General features: G+C 49.9%; 1 protein-coding gene across 1 annotated transcript in view; it reads left to right on the plus strand.

Moving 5' to 3' along the window:
• Nucleotides 1-940: 940 nt before the first annotated feature.
• EIF3H (eukaryotic translation initiation factor 3 subunit H) overlaps nucleotides 941-18,950 on the plus strand; it is a 159,830-nt gene continuing 141,820 nt past the window's right edge. Inside the window, exon 1 of the mRNA XM_088444367.1 lies at nucleotides 941-1,102. Coding sequence (XP_088300493.1) covers nucleotides 989-1,102 — 114 coding nt within the window. The 5' untranslated portion in view covers nucleotides 941-988. The remainder of the gene's footprint in view (nucleotides 1,103-18,950) is intronic.

Here is an 18,950-nt window from a genome sequence, read left to right on the forward strand (position 1 = left end):
AGAGATGGGTGTGGCACGATACGCACGGCCGGTAAGGGATGGGGGGAATTTAAGGTGCTTTGGGCCTGCAGTCACTAGAATAGGATAGGCTATATAGCAGTCTGTGCACATCGCACACAGTGATATTGGTGAGATAGGTGTGCAGTGTCCCGCAGTGGGGGGGAAGTTGGAGGAAGCACACACTGCTGCTCCTTCGGGTGTGCCGGAGAACAGATGCCGTGCGCATCTGTTCACCAGTATACGGAGAGCCTGGGCCCTACCCAGCATCTCGGAGAGTGTTGGGCACGCCCCCATAGTGATGTAAATGTTATGGGTTATTACCCGTTTGCAGTTTGCTAGCTGAGCAGCCCATCACTATGGGTCAAGACAGAAGGGGACAATAATCACACTGAGGACATTGTCAAATTTGGGGGAGTCCTCCTGGCTCCTGGGAAATAAGGCTACCCTCCCTTATCTCCCTCTTATTCCGTTTACCTCTCTCGTGATGAGGGCGGGACTGTGGGCTCGACTTATCTGTCGTACTGTTGGGAATTGCGTATTGTCGCGTGTGACGAAGGCCGTGATGAGTAGCTCCACGCCTCTACTGCTCCCAGGCTGGAGGGAAACAGTCAGTCAGTATTGGTAAGCAAGTATTGCTGAAGGCACATTTAGAAGTATATATTTATGTTACATTTTGTGTACTTTAAAGTACAGTGATTGAGATGCACAGTTCTATCATGTCAGCCCACCCATCAACCTTGTAACAAACCATATCTCTGAAAATCCCTACTCCTTACATCTGGCACACGTCTGTATGGTGACTCCATAATACATTAAGTGGTAAAAGTGCACTCAGCCGAGCTTTTTCTAAACTTTTTTATTTTTTTGCCCGTAGCTAAGATGGCGCCCGCAGACTCGGAAGCGGTGAAGCCGCACACAGGAGACCACTTCCTGTTTCCGGCGCACGTGTTCTCTCGCTCTTACCCCTTTCTCTCCTGCAACCGGGAACATGGCATCTCGCAAGGAAACCGGCAACACGGCCGCCGTCGTCGTCGTCGCCGCCGCCGCCGCCGCCACCCCCAGCGCGGAGACCGCTGTGAAACAAGTGCAGATAGACGGGATGGTGAGTAGGGAGCTGCTGCTGTCAGGGGCCGGGCAGACACCCAGCGGCCTGTACTCAGCTATTGCCCTCAAGGGGTTGGGGCAGATGTGTTGGTCTGGGCGGCCATACTACACTGTTATGCCATGGGCTGGCGGGGAATGCTGGGATTTGTAGTTCCACAACAGCTGGAGTGCTAGCAGGGAGCCTGCTCTAGTGTAAATGCCTCCACAACACCATTCTGTGTTCCCTACGACGCTGCTGCAGATGGTAAGTAACACTGATGGTACGGAGGTACAATGTCGCGCCGTGGTCTGCATGGCGGACCATCGGTGATTCAACGATTGATGGTTTCCTCCCGATGGTTAAACAAAAAGTCATTGGCGATGGCTATTTCTAGTCTGTCCCGGGCGAGCGTTTCTTGAAGTAGTTAATCGTCACTTTGGGCTCAATTGAACGCAAATTAAATAGCGCCGGGGAGGGAGTTCCTGGAGCTATTCAATTCATTCGCTATTAGGTCGGAGAATGCCTGTTCTCTCCCTTCTTAAACTGTGTGTAGCCGCGAGAACGGCCACTCTCCGACTAGACTGCCTGGCGCGATGCTGTTTCTGCGGCGGTAAGGGCAGAAAAGGGCATTGTGTCTGTACTTTTGCCGGATTTCTGCTCGCATCCCTATAGGGGCACTAGAAGAAATGCTTAACAACGCGCTGAATTGAATAGCTCCCTCCCGGCGCTATTTAATTCGAGTTCAATTGAATCGAGTCCATTGACTTAACTTTTTTTTTTTTTTTTTTATTGAATTTTCCAATTTTATTTCTTCCAAGGATTAAAAATCAGTTTACAATCTAAGAATAAAGGTTCCTAAACTCCACCATTGCAGTACAGCTTTTAAGGATAGATCCATGCTTGAGCACAGGTGACTTAATAAGTACCTTAGTCATTTTGGGGGCAAATCAGAGTGAATTGAATCGCGCCAAGAGGTAGATCCTGGAGCTGTTCAATTGACCGCGCAGTTTAGTCCGACTAGTGATTTTCCTCGCACACTCCTGAGGGTGCGAGGAGAAACACGACTAAAGTGCCGGCCGCGAGGCTGTTTTCCATCTTAGCGCTCCGCTAACAGCCTCATGGCCCACTCTTTAGTTGGAGAATCCCTGTTCTCCTACTTAAGTGTTTCTAGTCTGACTTATCATCGCTGTGAATTGAATAGCTCCTGGACCAACATACCTGCGTTATTCACAAAGCAATAAATTGAATTGCCCCCTTTGATTTAACCATCTGGACTCAAGCATGGATAGCCTTAAAACGTGGACTGTAATGGCGGAGTTTGGGAATCTCTGCTATAGAGGATGTGTTCTGGGCCGTTCTATGGGCAAAATGGCTCAAACAAGTTTGTATTGAAGCGTGTTTGATCGCGATTGTCGACCACAGACGTCAGGCGCTGCAACTTGAATTAAAATACTGAGACTCTGTTTTATCATTTTAAATGTCATATAAATAGTGTGTAAAATACAAGTATTTAATTTTTAACGCCAACCTCACAAGCAGATGGTGACCGTGAACTGCAAATTTTGTAGCGCTGGTTGGGGTTGTGGTCATCTAGGGAATTGTATTGGTAACCTGTTTGAGCGTTTCTAACTAGCACCTATTCATTGCTGTTCGTCTGTGCTCAAGTAGTAATTTTTTTGGTCTGATGCAATGTTTGAGGTGACATCATTTTGGTAGAACCAGTGATGTCACTGATGTATCCGGTCATCAACTACTCAAGGTGCATTGGTTCTTGGTTCTCTTGCACCATGAATATTAGTTCAGCACAGGACATGACTGCCCACGTTGTACGCAGGCAGAGGATAAGACTGCTTTTAGTCAGTCCCTGATACCACAGCATGCACGTGTCTCCTTTGCTTTCGCAGCTATGGTTGACAGACTGGTCCCCCCCATGTCATTTACTGTAGTCAGTGTTCCAGTGCGAGCAGCCTGTCCTATGCACATCTAATAGCCATATACAGGTACCGTGAGGTTGCTTGCACAGGGGGCTTTAGTATTTACCGTAAGCAGGGCATGCACTGTCAGATAACATACTACTCTCTGCAGCTCTACCTCTGCTCACCCCTGACCCCCCTGGCAGTATCTGGGTTCCTCCCGTGGGGATTAAATATTTATCTGTTCTTTCCTTGTGAAATAACAGGGAAAATGTCAGGCATGATTTCCGTATGGAGCTAGCGATCATGTGGGACTGGCTGTTGGGCAATCCCATTGGACTGAGATGGCCGCAGAAAGCTGATTTTATTTACGGCTTGGTTGGTAAAGATGATCTGTTGGGTGTGTAAATGTTTTACATGCTGCCTTGTGCATCATCCATTTGGAAGAACAGAACACATCTGTGTCAGATGCACTTACAAGGGGGTAAATTTGCTATCGGGTTTATCAAAGCCACCGTTTCTGCATATACAGAATAGTGTTAGCTATTCTGTTGCCTTCTGGTGGAAGCGCAGACATATGGTAATTTTTTTATAACATGTTTACTTGCGTGTTGGAGGTTTTAGCACACCTACAGTATGAGTACTGTGATCTCTTCCAACTTCCTTCCATGGGACTACTGTTTGGAGGTTTTCATCTGGCAACAAAAACAATTAACTAGCCTCTTACCCACGGGTGATCGATTGTTTGCAATAGTAGAATTTTTTCTGGAATTTGGGAAGTCACCTAGGCTCCGCCGATGCGTTCACGAGTTAAATGCAAGTGAATGACGCAAACGCCATTAGTGCAATGCACCAAAATTTAAGTAGGTGGTTGAGGGCTCATGCACAACAGTAATGCATGCAATATCCGTAGACAGCCATGGCCAAAAGTTTTGAGAATGACACAAGTATTGGTTTTACTGAAGTACAATTACAAGAATTTCCTAAGTGTCAAAGGGGGAGATTTAATAAAGTTTGGGGAGAGAGAAAATTGGATATAAATAGCACCAACCAATCAGCTCTTGTCACTTTACAACCTGTGTTTGAAAAATGACAGTTAGAAGATGATTGGTTGGTGCTATTTATCTCCAATTTTATCTCTCTAAGCTTTATTAAATCTCCCCCAAAGGCTTTTATTGACAATTACATTAAGTTTATGCAAAGTGTCAATATTTGTAGTGTTGACCTTTTTCTTTTTCAAGACCTCTGTAATTCGCCCTGGCATGCTGTCAATCAAATTATGGGCCACATACTGACTGATGGCCGCCCATTCTTGCCTAATCAATGCTTGGAGTTTGTCAGAATTTGTGGGTTTTTAATTGTCCACCCGCCTCTTGAGGATTGACCAAAAGTTCTCAATGGGATTAAGGTCTGGGGAGTTTCCTGGCCATGGACTCAAAATTTTGATGTTTTGTTCACCGAGCCACTTAGTTATCACTTTTCCCTTATGCCAACAGTAAAGCATTCTGAGACCATTCATGTGTGGGGTTGCTTCTCAGCCAAGGGAGTGGGAGCTGCATCGCGTCCGGCACTTAGCACGGGAGCTGCATCGCGTCCGGCACTTAGCACGGGAGCTGCATCGCGTCCGGCACTTAGCACGGGAGCTGCATCGCGTCCGGCACTTAGCACGGGAGCTGCATCGCGTCCGGCACTTAGCACGGGAGCTGCATCGCGTCCGGCACTTAGCACGGGAGCTGCATCGCGTCCGGCACTTAGCACGGGAGCTGCATCGCGTCCGGCACTTAGCACGGGAGCTGCATCGCGTCCGGCACTTAGCACGGGAGCTGCATCGCGTCCGGCACTTAGCACGGGAGCTGCATCGCGTCCGGCACTTAGCACGGGAGCTGCATCGCGTCCGGCACTTAGCACGGGAGCTGCATCGCGCCCGGCACTTAGCACGGGAGCTGCATCGCGTCCGGCACTTAGCACGGGAGCTGCATCGCGTCCGGCACTTAGCACGGGAGCTGCAGCTTCACGCGATTAATCCCGGACGTTATTGTGGGAAAAAGTGGCTGTCGCAGGAAGTAATTCAATGGCTCCTGGGCAATTAGCGGTGTTGTGTGGATGGGGGACAGGTGTTGTGTGGATGGGGGGACAGGTGTTGTGTGGATGGGGGGACAGGTGTTGCTAAGCTTGTAGGTGGGAGTTGCAGGTGTTTTTTCAACCAATTAAAGTGGCTAAAATGACACAATACAAAAATCAATTCACAGTTATTTTTATGCACCCCAAATTCATCTAGAGCATTCATTCATTTGCTGAAGAAAAGTTGCTTTCTAATATTTTTTCACTGTTTTCAAAAATGGAAAAATCAGCCATTTTGCGCTTTTTTTTTTAGAGCCCCAAATACTTCTGATTTTGGTCATTATTAGACTTCTATACTGTTGTCTGATATTCGTTTGCACTTTTTGGGGGTTACAGGCTGACTGCCCCATTTTTTCCTCACACTGGAATAAGGGGGTAATTCAGACCCGCTCACGAGCAAAGGATGCTCGCAAGCGGGTCGATGTTGTGCGCACGACGGAGGGAGCTCCGTCGTGCGCATGCGCGAGACCTGACGAGCGACGAGGAATACGTCGCTCGGGGTCTCGCACCAAAGGGGGCGTGCTGTCGATGGTGAGCGACATCACACCCCCTTTGATGGGCGTGGCTGTCAGACGGAGGCGTTCCCATGGGAACGCCTACCGTCTGAAGCCGGCCCCACTGACATCAGTAATGATGTCAGTGGGAGTGATTTTGGCTCTGATAGAGCCAAAATCACTCCTGGGCTTGCGGGAGCGAGACCCTACCGCAGGGTCTCGTCGCAAGCCATATGATCGCGGTAGTCTTGACCATCGCGACCATCTTTTTGGCCGCTCGCATATGCACAGCTATGCGAGCGGCCAGGAGGCCGCTCCATTTTCAGGTAGGAGGGCCCTGATTCAGAGCGAGCGCTCTGGTCAGAGCGTTCGGCTCTGGATCAGGCCCTAAGCCTTTTATTCAGTTGAATTGTGCGTTAAGCGTGAAATTACCGCATGTTATGCGGCTTAACTCCGTATGCGGTAAACAAAGCTTTTACAGCGGTGAAATGAATGTTGCCCTTCTGTGCTGTTTTCTGGTCAGAGTAGAACCTGTTACACTGAGAAGTGTCCTGTAAAGTCCAAGGTAAAAATGTTAGTTAATGCAGGTCCGTTTGCATCAGGTATGCCAATAAATTAACACTTTATTGCTTTTCCCCAAGTACTGTGGTCAGCAGGTTATTCTTTATGTACTAAGCTTATGATCACAAAACAATTCTCTCCTTACAGTCAGTTACAGCCTTCCCACGTTATCTCCCTCCTGCTCCCTACAGTGTCCGGTGTTTTATCATTCACGGAGCGCTCTCCAGAAAAACCTCTGCCCGTTGTCGCTCGGGGGATTGCGCTCGCCCCGGCAATAACCGTTCAGCGGCACTAAATATTAGCTTACCTTTTTATTTGGGTCATAAAGGCTGGAGTACTTTGTATGCTGGGTTTTATATTGGTTCAGTTTATTACTGTACGAGAACATTTATTGAGAATGCAGTTATTGTGTTTTCCGAGTCTTCTAAAATCGTTATAAGCTTTTTACGCAGTATTGTGGTTGCCTGCTGCAGTCAGCTTGGAGACTGACACAAATGGGTACCGTTTGGGACCCTGTCTTAAGGCCCCCATACATCAGCAATTGATTGCAGCAATTGTGCAATTTGCAATCGATTGTGTATAAAAATCTTTCCCTTTTTCAATCGATTGTGGCAATTCTACAATCGATTGAAAAAGGGAAAGATTTTTATACACTATCGATTGCAAATTGCCCGATTGCTGCAATAAATTGCTGATGTGTGGGGGCCTTTACTTACATGCTACAGGTCTGTTACATGGAACTGGTCAGATGATATTTTTATTACTTTGTCTTCCCTGAATTATTCCATATCTTTCTTTCTGTTTTTATTCATGCTCCCTAATTTTGAGATGGCTTATTGTACACTGGGTCATGTTAATGACTAATATGAAATTCCCACACTGCGTCTCAGACCCGGCCATGTTGTCTGCTGCAAGTGTCACTTAGTGGAAATCGTTCATTAATTGGCTTTAGGCTCTATGGGAGCGATTCGATTCAGCGCAATGTGTATAGCGACTTAAGTCGGAGAATGCCAGTTACCTCGCCTGACCGCGTTTCCGCCTCGTTAATTGGCATTCTCTGACTACAGTGCCGGCAGCGAGGCTGTTAGCGCCGCGCTAAGCCGGAAAACAGCGTCGCGTCCGGCACTTATGTTGGATTTCTGCTCGCACCTCAGGCGGGTGCAAGAAGAAATCCTGTAGTCGGACTAAACGACACGGTCAATTCAATAGCTCTGGGAACGCATTCCCGGGGCTATTCAACATCGCGCTGAAATGGGCTCGATTCAATTGAACGCAATTTAAATAGCGCCGGGAGGGAGCTTCCAGAGCTATTCAATTATGCGCGCTGTTAGGTCGGAGACTGCCCGTTCTCCCGCCCCTCACGCCTTAAACAGGGTCTTTAGTCATGAGAACGGGCATTCTCTGACTAAACTTCCCGGCGCGGTGCTGTTTCCGAGAGGAAATCCTTAATAGCGCGCAGAATGGAATAGCTCCGGGCGCTATTTAATTGAATCGAGACCATTGATTTGGCCCCGAAAGTGCGACATGATGGTCGGAGCAATGTTAATATTGCCTGTATTTGTTTGCATAGCGCAAAGTGGAGGAGGGCTGATTGGATTGTGAAACAAAAATTAGGCTACACTGTCTTGTTATAGCATGTAGACCAGGGGTCTTCAACCTTGGCCCTCCAGCTGCTTTGGAACTACACATCCCAGCATGTACTGCCACCTTTTTGATATAACAGCATGCTAAAACTATGGCAGTGCATGCTGGGATGTGTAGTTTCACAGCAGCTGTAGGGCCAAGGTTGAAGGTTCTAAACCCCTACACCAGTTTCTCAAACGCCGCCATTACAGTCCAGGTTTTTAAGGTTATCCATGCTTGTGCACAGGTGCCTTAATTATTATTACCTCAGTCAGTTTGATTTAACCATCTGGACTCAAACATGGATGACCTTAAAACCTGGACTGTAATTTGGCGTCCTTTGGGAAGTGGAGGTGATCGTCATTCCCAGCCTTGTACCGGCTTAATACCTCTCTGGAGGATTATAATCATAGCGATACGATCCAGGTAATGTTTCAGGCTGTGAATGATAATCGTTCAGTGTACGTCGGGCATCGGTGTGTCTGCTCCTATGCGAAGACCCCTCCTCCCTCTTTTTCTTCCCCATAGGACACTTCATGTCACCAGTCTCTCTCCGCCACGTCAGCGACTGACTGACTGGCTGCCAATATGTTGGGTAAAGGATCACCAAGCACAAGTTTGATTCCCATCCCCAACTTGCTGCTGCTGCATGCGCCTGCCAGCCTCAGCGAGTGGCCCTACCCTTGGTAGAGTAACTGTATGTGGTGGCGTTTTTATTGTTAGTACTTATACTATTATACTCTGCTAATTGTAAATGCTTCTATGTTTTCCCGGGGACACAAATGGGCCGAATTCAATTCATTGCGCGGTTGAATAGTGGCTGGAGGGAGCTCCCGCAGCTATTCAATTCAACGCGCTGTTAGCGTTGTCGGGAATGGGTTAAGTCTGAGAATTGAAGGTTCTCGCGACTTAACCTGGGTGTTAAGGCGCGGTAACCTGTCTAAATTGCTGGCTGTTAGCGTAGCGCTAAGAGCCGCGCAAACAGCTGCACGCCTGGCGCTATTGTCGGATTTCTCTTCGCAACCCCAGGGGGGGGCGGCAAGAAATCCTTTAGCCGACGTAAACAACACGGTGTATTGAATAGCTGTAGGAGCCCCCTCCCGTGGCTCTTCAACATCGCACTGAATTGAATTCGGCCCTTTGTGTCGCCTTATAAATAAAAGTTGATAATATATATTATCCTGCTGTCCCGGAATGTCCGGGAGGCTCCAGAGTTTTCCCATCCTCAGGGAACGTAAACCCACCTCCTGGATCCCTCCCATATCCCCAGTGAAATAGGTTGTCTGGGGGCTAAATGAGGCAAATCACCATAAATTGGGCCATCGCAGCACTGCCCCCCCACTGCGTAATCCCTAAACTTGTGGCGCACACCTCCCACCGGAGGACCCCTCTAATAAGTTTGTTGCAAATTTAGTAGTTTAAACTGAAGTCTCTTGGGGGGAATTCAATACATTTGATGCCTGACAGATTTCCCTGGCATTGCATTAAGATTCGAGGGACAATTTTGCAAAGTTGGCACTACTGTAACTGGCCGATATGTGTGCAGCCGGGTGTCACTTCTTAATCGATCGCATTCCCCTCTTGGTTACTAAACTATGTTTTCATAACTACAGAAAAGTTATGGGGAGGGGCGGGGGAGTGCAAATGAAAGTGTATGCATTTCATATGTATATATTTTGAATTTCACCAATGTTTTTACAAAGTATTTAATTTTGGTATTACTACTTTATTTCTACTTCAGGGTCCATAGGGTATCCACAGGATACCTTGGGGTATAGGTGTGACGTCAGTCGCAGGGCACCAAAGAGTTAAGCTTTCAGCCTCCCAGGATGCACTAGGTCCCCCTCCTATACCCCGCCCCCGGGCCAAGGCACCTCAGTTTAGTTTGGTGCCCGGCCGGAGTCGGGTGCACCTGTTGGAGTGGGGGCTAGAAGAGCCCCTGAAGCTTATTCTTCATGCAGCTGTGCCTGCACAACTGGATGTACAGCATGGACAGTCAGTCCTGACGTCCATGCTGTCTTCCCTACACCCCGCCGGTACCAGAACGCCGGTACTGATCCGGGGATGCTGGTGGGCGTCTGGGGTCACAGCTAGCGGTGACCCCAGATGCTCCGGACCATGGCCGGATTCAAGGGGGACAGAGGTAAGCAGCGGGGTCCCGCGGTGGGTCCCCGCTGATCACATGGTCCTAAGTCCCCAGGCAGGGGGCTCCCTGGGGACTGGCTGCAGCGTGGAGCCAGGCGACCAACCTGCGCTTCCACTACCCCCTGGGACAGCGGACCGCAGCAGAGCGGTAGCGCTGCGGCGTCCCAGGGGTTAAATGCATGCCAGGGGAGCGCGCCTTCCCTGTCTCACAGCCGGCGCCTCCCCCGCTGCACACAGCCCTCTCTGCATGCTGCCGACTGGTCCTGTGGCAGCGCTCCTCCCCCAGGCCAGCCTCCTCTCTGCTCCTCGGCGGCCATCTTCTCCAGAACGCATGGTGAACGCTGCTGGAAGCGCTGGACGGAAGCATCGTGGTCTGGGTCCCCCCGCATACCTCTCCTCCGCTGTGGTCAGGTCTGTGTATGCAGCGCTGTGTCCTACCAGGCCCTGTGTCTGTGTAGTTGAGTGATCAGCGCTGTTAGTGCAGGAATTGTTATTTCTCTGCATTGTATGTGACTGTGCTAGCGCTGCTGCCTGTAATCTTTTCTTCATCTAAACTGTCAGCTTTATTACTGTCCCTGTTCTTTCTGCTAAAGCCCTTGCGGTGCGGTGCTGCAGGGTGGTCTCTCGCCTATTTAATACTTAATTGGTGAGAGAGGTCACATACGTGGTGCCATCATGTCTGAAAGTGATTTTCCCCTCCGGCTACAGTGTACCACGTGCAAAGTACCGTTAGCGGAGGGGGAGGGTAGCGCGGAGGGCCTTTGCCGGCAGTGTTTGTCCATGGCGCGGCCTATTACGGTTACAGCACCGGTACAGGAGCCGCCCTGGGCTTGTTTCGCTCAGGCGTTAACAGCTTTAGTGGGCCAGTTAGCTCCGCAGCCCGCGTTTACTCCGATGGGTTTGTCCCAGCAGTCTGTGGTGTCGTCACCCATGCAGGGGTTCCCACGACAATTGGTGGTACCCCACAGTCTCCCTATTTCCCCGCTCCCGGGTTCTCAGGAGCCAGCGTGGGTTAACTCCCTGACGAGTTCTGTACAGCACTTGTCGGATGTGTTGCAAGGGGAGTCTGTGATGCGGTCTCATAAAAGGCCGGTGGCGTCTCTGTCCGCTCCTTATGAGGATGACGAAGGGACGTCTGATGATGGGGAGATTCTAGATCCTTACGATCAGGAACCTCTCCATACTAAGGACGCTGATGCTAAGTCCAAAGTATATATTCCTGGACTTATTCGGGCGGTCCGCACAGCCTTGGTGATTGAGGACGAAGTTCCCCCAGCGGCTAAATCTAAGTATGCCTTTTTCAAAGATGTGAAGGGCGATGCCACAGTCTTTCCTCTTTCGGGTCAGTTGGTGGACCATTTAGAGGAGGCGTGGAAACAACCTGGCAAAAGATACCAGCCGCAGAGACGCCTGGCGGTGGCTTATCCGTTCGCGGATAATTATTTTGCGAAGTGGGAATCCCCTCCACAGGTGGATTCTCACGTGACCCGTCTTGTCCGTAGTGCCACATTGCCGATGCCATCCATGTCCTCCCTTAAGGATGCTACGGACCGCAAGGTAGAAATCTGCCTGAAGTCCGCTTATTCCCTTGCAGGGGGGGCAGCACGGCCGGCTATGGCCATTTGCTGGGTTGCCAGAGCGATGGAGCGCTGGGCGGATTCATTAGAGGCTTCTTTTGAATCCGACTGTCCGGCCGATCAGGCGGAGTTGATTGGCAATCTCCGTGATTCGGCCACCTACATCAACGAGGCGGCTCTAGACATTAGTACTCTGGTGTCTAGAATTTCTTCAGCAGCGGTAGCTGCTCGTCGCACCTTGTGGCTGCGATCCTGGAAGGCGGACGCAGATTCCAAGAAAGGTCTGGAAGCGTTGCCGTTTACCGGAGAAGTTCTCTTCGGTCCGGATCTGGATAAGATTGTGGCCACGCTGGCGGCAGCCAAATCTGCCTGTCTCCCGTCGGCCGCTGCTCCTTCTGGTTCGGGACCATCGTCCTTTCAGTCATCTAGGGCCCAGGGCAGGCCCAAACCACAGTCGTTTCCTCGACAGGCTGGCCCTAAGAAATCGGTCAAGCCCCGGAAGCAGGCATGGAGTACCAGACGTCCGGCCCCCAAGCCAGATGACAAGCCTGCGGCCTGAGGGTCCGGGCCTCCCTTTGGGGGATCCCAGGGTGGGAGGCCGCCTGCTACAGTTCGCCCAGTGTTGGTCGACCACTACGACAGACACTTGGGTTCTGGAGGTGGTTTCTCACGGATACGCCCTCTCCTTCCGGCACAGACCCCCGGCTCGCTTCTTCACCACGGGTCTCCCATCAGACCGGAACAAGGCTACGGAGCTGCGGAAGGTATTGCACACTATGCTCCAGGCTGGAGTTATAGTGGCGGTTCCATTCTCCCAGAGGGGCCAGGGTTTCTATTCAAATCTATTTTTGGTACAGAAACCCAATGGGTCATATCGTCCGATTCTCAACCTCAAAGCACTCAACAAGTCTTTGCGGGTCCCGAAGTTTCGGATGCAGACCCTACGGTCCATCATTCTGGCGCTGGAACCTGGGGACTACTTGGTGTCATTGGACATACAGGACGCTTACCTGCATGTCCCTATTCTTTGGCGCCATCAACAGTTCCTCAGGTTCGCAATCAGCAGCGACCACTTCCAGTTTCGGGCGTTACCTTTTGGCCTGGCAACAGCACCACGTGTTTTCACCAAGGTGATGGCGGTCATGGCGGCTTCTCTGCGGCTGCAGGGAGTCCGCATGTTGCCGTATTTGGACGACCTGTTATTGGTGGCAGGATCTCCAGAGCTCCTGTTACGCCACTTGGACCTGACCATTGCACTGCTGCAACGGCACGGCTGGCTAATCAACTGGCAGAAGTCCACTCTAATCCCGTCTCGGAGGATTCTGCATCTTGGAGCCTTATTGGACTCGGGACAGCAAAGGATCTTCGTGACGGAGGACAAGATCTCTGCTTTACAGTCAAGGGTGCGCAGTTGTCTGCACAGTCGCCGGGTGTCCTTACACTCGGCGATGAGGTTACTGGGCTCCATGGTGTCGGTGTTCGACATGGTGGAATACGCCCAGTTTCACTCCAGACCTCTGCAGCACCTGATCCTGTCCAAGTGGAACGGGCTGACTCAGTCTCTGAAGTCCCAGACGATTGTGCTCACCCAGGAGGTTCGCCTGTCCCTTACGTGGTGGTTACAGACGACCCACCTCAACAAGGGACGTCCGTTCTGGGTTCCAAATTGGGTCCTGTTGACAACGGACGCCAGTCTTCGGGGCTGGGGAGCAGTTTCGGGTCCACACTTGTTCCAGGGCAGGTGGACGCCGACAGAAGCGGAGCTTCCAATAAATATCTTGGAACTCCGTGCGGTCTTCAATGCTCTCCAGCAGGCACAGCGGTTTCTCCAGGGTCGCCCGGTGCAGGTCCAGTCGGACAACGCTACCACCGTGGCCTACATAAACAGGCAAGGAGGAACTCGCAGTCGGGCGGCTCTCGTAGAGGTCTCTCGGATCCTGGTTTGGGCGGAGCGCAATCTTCCGGCCATATCAGCGGTCTTCATCCCGGGAGTGCTCAATTGGGAGGCGGACTTTCTAAGTCGCCAGGACGTTCATCCGGGGGAATGGTCCCTGCACCCGGACGTTTTTCAACTACTGGTGGACAGGTGGGGTCTTCCAGAAATCGACCTCATGGCGTCCCGGCACAACAACAAGTTGCTGGTGTACGGGTCTCGCACAAGAGACGAAGGGGCGTCTCTGGTGGATGCTCTGTCCGTCCGGTGGACGTTCCGGTTCGCATACCTGTTCCCTCCGGTCTCCCTTCTTCCACGGGTAATCCGGAAATTCAAACAGGAAGGAGGGACGCTCCTGTTGATAGCTCCCGCGTGGCCCAGACGGCACTGGTTCTCAGACCTTCAGGGTCTGTCCGTGGACATTCCTCTGCGGTTGCCGCTACGACCGGACCTTCTGTCTCAGGGTCCTTGCCTTCACCCGGACCTGACTCGGCGGTCTTTGACGGCGTGGCTGTTGAGACGGCCATGCTGAGGTCCCGGGGGTTTTCCAGCTCTGTGGTGCGTACCATGTTGCGAGCTCGGAAACCGTCTTCCGCGAGGATATACCATCGCGTGTGGCATACGTTCTTCCAGTGGTGTCGACCGAGAGGTTATGCACCGCGGGAGTTTCGTCTGTCTCGGATTCTCGCCTTCCTGCAAGCGGGACTAGATCATGGGCTTCGCCTTGCTTCTTTGAAGGTACAGGTTTCGGCCCTATCTGTCTGGTTTCACCGTAGGATTGCTACAATCCCGGATGTGCGCACCTTTATGCAGGGTGTTCTCCGCATTCAGCCGCCCTTTGTTCCACCTGTGGCGCCTTGGGATTTGGCTGTGGTCCTGAGGGCTCTCCAAGGACCGCCGTTTGAACCACTGGGCTCAGTGGATCTTAAATGGCTAACAGCTAAGACTGTTTTCCTTCTGGCCATTGCTTCGGCCAGACGTGTTTCTGAGTTAGGGGCTCTTTCTTGTAGACCCCCTTTCTTGGTTTTTTATGGGAACAGGGCAGTGCTCCGCACTCGGCCCGAGTTTCTTCCCAAAGTTGTTTCCCAGTTTCATATTAACGAGGAAATAGTTGTTCCGGCCTTTAACTCACCGGGTCTTTCCGTGAGTGAGGCCTCTTTGGATGTTGTGCGGGCCTTAAGGACTTATGTTGACCGCACTTCTTCGTTTAAGAAGTCGGACGCTTTGTTTGTCCTCTTTGGCTTCCGTAAAAAGGGTTGGCCTGCTTCAAAGCAAACTTTGGCAGCCTGGATCCGTATGGCTATTTCTGAAGCTTATCTTCATGAAGGCCTACCGGTCCCTCCTTCTCTGAAGGCTCATTCCACTAGGTCTGTGGGTCCTTCGTGGGCAGCTCGACGTGGTGCCTCGGCAGTTCAGATCTGCAAGGCTGCTACGTGGTCTTCTGTCCATACCTTCGTGAGGTATTACAGGTTTGACACCTTCGCCTCTCAGGATGCTTCCTTCGGGCGGCGGATTCTCCTTTCTGCACAGGAGCGTCCCCACCCTTAAAGGATACTGCTTTGGGACATCCCCAAGGTATCCTGTGGATACCCTATGGACCCTGAAGTAGAAAATATGAGATATGGTAAGAACTTACCCTTGTTATCTCTATTTCTGCGAAGTCCATAGGGTTCCACAGGACTCCCGCCCTGTCGCACCTGTGCTGCAGATGGGCTTTGCTCTGGTCACCGGTTTTCCGTCTCCCTCTGGTGAGAATGTGATTCTTGTATGTGTCCAGATCTTTGTTCTCTCTCTTCCTTCTCCTCCTCCGGCCTATGGCTTGGTAACTAACTGAGGTGCCTTGGCCCGGGGGCGGGGTATAGGAGGGGGACCTAGTGCATCCTGGGAGGCTGAAAGCTTAACTCTTTGGTGCCCTGCGACTGACGTCACACCTATACCCCAAGGTATCCTGTGGAACCCTATGGACTTCGTAGAAATAGAGATAACAAGGGTAAGTTCTTACCATATCTCATATTTTTTCCTGGCAAATGACTATAGCAAGGCTCAAAAACAAAATATTATTTTTTTCAAAAATTTAGGAGCCAGAAATGCAACTGGAGGACACAAAACTGGTGGGGCGGAGCCACTCTCCCCTTCTATAATATACCTGTCATGTGAGTACTGACTGCTTCCGAAGCAAGTGGTGTAATGCCGCTAGGCAGAGGTAGTGTGTTAGGCCGCGGAGAGACATAGCTTAGTACTTCTGAGGGGAATACCAGACTAGGGGGTATGTAAAGAGTGCAGGTTTTAGAAGTGGAGCTGTTGCCCATAGCAACCAATCAGATTCTAGCTATTATCTTCTAGAAGGTGCCAGACAAAAGACAATTAGAGTCTGATTGGTTGCTATGGGCAACAGCTCCACTTCTAAAACCCCGCACTTTAGTAAATATACCCCTAGATCTTTGGTTTTTGATCCTAAGTAATAGTGGTAGAATGCCAGCTGACACTAAATTAGTCTTCCACACGATTTGTTGTCTGAGGTGTGAAGGAATGGAAAGAATTGTGTAACTTTCCCTGGAATAGCAGGTCAGTGGCGTACGTACCCACTGAGCACTATAAACCATTATGTTCAGGGAATTTGTGTCGTGTGCCTCAGCGGGGGCGATTCAACTCAGCGGGAATTGAATAGCGCCGGCAGGGAGCTACCGAAGCTATGTAACCCAGCCTGCTGTATAGTAAGACTAATGATTTATTCTCGCAATCTCCTGAAGGTGCGAAGAGAAATCCGACCGCAAGGCAGTTTTCCCGCTTAGTTTTCCAGCCTCTCGCGCTGCACTTTCGTCGCGAGAACTGGCATTCTCAGACTAAACTATAAAAGGTTATACCCAGCGCTAGTTAAGAAGGATGATGAAGTCTTGATGCAGCAGTATAAAAGGGAGGTAATTGTCAGCCTCACTAGGAAAGTCAAAAAACAGAAATAAACTGTGCTCCAAGACTAAAGTGGGGACATCAATATGACTCAAATCAGGTGTTTAACCAGCAATAAATTTTAATCAAATAAGTAGATAAAAAACAATATGTATAAAGGCAACAATAAGAAAAGTAAATAATTTAAATCACATTACATATAATAGTTATATTATTCCATTAATGGCTTCAGACATTAAAACAGCATGAATGAAAAATGTAATAAATTTAAGCTGTAATAAAAGAGTTGATCAGACTCTCAGTAAAACAGAATAAGTAATAATTTCAGAGAGACCACAATGTTACTTTTGTCAGTAAGTGTTCCAAGTGATGGTCGTATGTATCCAAATGAGTGGTACTAATGTAATTGAGTCTCTCAATAATGGAATGATATACCGCAGATTCTTTCTGAGAGGAATTCTTATAACAGTTCTTTTATAGTTGTTATATAGTAACCATATCCACCCTGTTTAAATCATGAAGTGTGGTAATTATGATGTTTGATGGTAAGTAAGGGAAATTGTTATAGGTAACGGTGTTGTAAGTCGACAGGGTCTCCCCACCAGCGATACCCGGTGGCTCTCACTCAGTGCCGTATTCGGCAGGTAGCCCAGTCACCACCACAAGAGACAAGCGGCTCCCGTCTCCGGATAGCAACCGGCGGCGCGGGCAGTTCAGCCCGACAGTCAGCAGGATCTCTCCACCAGTGTTACCCGGTGGCTCGCACTTAGTGCCGTATCCAGGAGGTAGCACAAACACCGCCGCAGGATAATGGCGGCTCCCGTCTCAGGAAGGCAAACGGCGGCGCGGACAGTGCAGCAGGTATAAGCCTCCGGGCCGCGACCACAAGTGCCGGCACTAGTCGTGGAACACTCTCCTCCAGCTGCCGCCTGATGGTTAAGACACACGGCAGGGGTCCAGAATGTATCGATAATTAAAGCCGGTTACTGGGTGTTTGGTCAGCAGCAGTGTAATGGAGGTGAATCTCCGGTATTGAAGATAAGTGAGCAGCAACGCGTTTCGCTACACCTGTAGCCTTTTTCAAGCGTAGTTTTCCAGCCTCTCGCACTGCACTTTCGTCGCGAGATCTGGCATTCTCAGACTAAACACCCAGGTTAAGTTGCGAGATCCGGCATTCTCCGACTTAACGACTTCCCGTCTCAGTAAACGTTGTGGTGAATTGAATAGCTCCGGGAGCTCCCTCCTGGCGCCTTTCAACTCCCGTTGAATTGAATCACCCCCCCCCCCATGGCTGCTAAGAATTGTCTGGCTAGTGTTCCACACGTGCACCTATTCACTACTGCGTGTCATCTTCCAGAATACTGTAATAAAAGCTAAAACTTCATGTCCATAGGCAAAAAAAAATTGGAGTGCGCGTTAACCTTGGCAACTGGCTTGTCGCCTCTATTCTAATCAGGCCCGTTCTTACCTCGCTGCTAAACCCACTGTAACCTTGTCAATCCAGATTTGCCATGACAAAGCTTTTGGTTATGCAAGCTCTGTATTATGAGAATGAATGTGTCATTGTCTTCCTGCTGGCCAGTTATGCCTGCCTGCCTGCCTGCTAAATAGCCTGATGCCTTTAGCTGGGTTCTGATCTCTCGGTGTTACTTACTGCTCTGGGAACGTGGAAAAGGCTGTCTTGGTAAGATGAAGAACACGCTTTTTAAGTTAAAGACTGATCGCTCCCTCCTAAGCGTCTGAGCGATGGGACGCGGTTACAGAAGCCTCGTCTCTGCGAGGGGAAAATGAATTGCGCCTTTTGTCCTCCTGACAACTCTTGGGAGCAGGATGAGGACAGAGTGTCCGGCAGATGAATGGTGCGCTTCCTTGGCGAGCTAGCGATCTCTGGAGAGCAGCGGTGCTGAAAGGCAGGCACTGTCTAGGAGGTCGCGCAAGTCATAGCTCAGCCAAACCCTTCACTAATAAGTGGCTAGGGGTTCTCGCAGAAGGGAATTTGTGCTGCGTATTGATGGAAGCCGGATTCACCTATTGATGCTCTTTGCATTTCATCCAAGAAATCTTTTTTTTTTTTGTTAAAACATTTTATTTTGCTCAGTTTTTATAGCCCCAGTGCCTTGTGTTATATGTTTATATGATTTTAGTTATTTTTCTCTTTTCTGCAAGTGTTTTATTTCCGCAGCTTTGAGGTATTTGATCATTGGCCGTTACCGCAACGCAAGATATTAAAACATAAAATAGCGTGGATATGGGGGAGTTAAGCACGTTATACAAATAATGTTTGTAACACACTGAATATTAATGAATATTGGTGCAATCCTTTATTTATAAAGCACGAATATATTATGCAGAGCTGTGCATTGCAGGAGTCCTAATACGGATAAGTACTGTAGCTAACGCAGGGGTAGGCAACGTTCATCCAGGTGCTGTGGAACTATACATCCCAGCATGCCATAACACCAAATCTATATCAGAGCATGCTGGGATTTGTAGTTCCACAGCAGTTGGAGTACTACATGTTGCCTAACCCTGCAGTAACGGAAGGTGTGTGTATATATATATATGTATGTATATATATATATATATATATCT

The sequence above is a fragment of the Taudactylus pleione genome, unplaced genomic scaffold (genome assembly GCF_031769625.1).
Source record: "Taudactylus pleione unplaced genomic scaffold, aTauple2 ptg000360l, whole genome shotgun sequence".
In the NCBI taxonomy this organism is placed as follows: domain Eukaryota; kingdom Metazoa; phylum Chordata; class Amphibia; order Anura; family Myobatrachidae; genus Taudactylus; species Taudactylus pleione.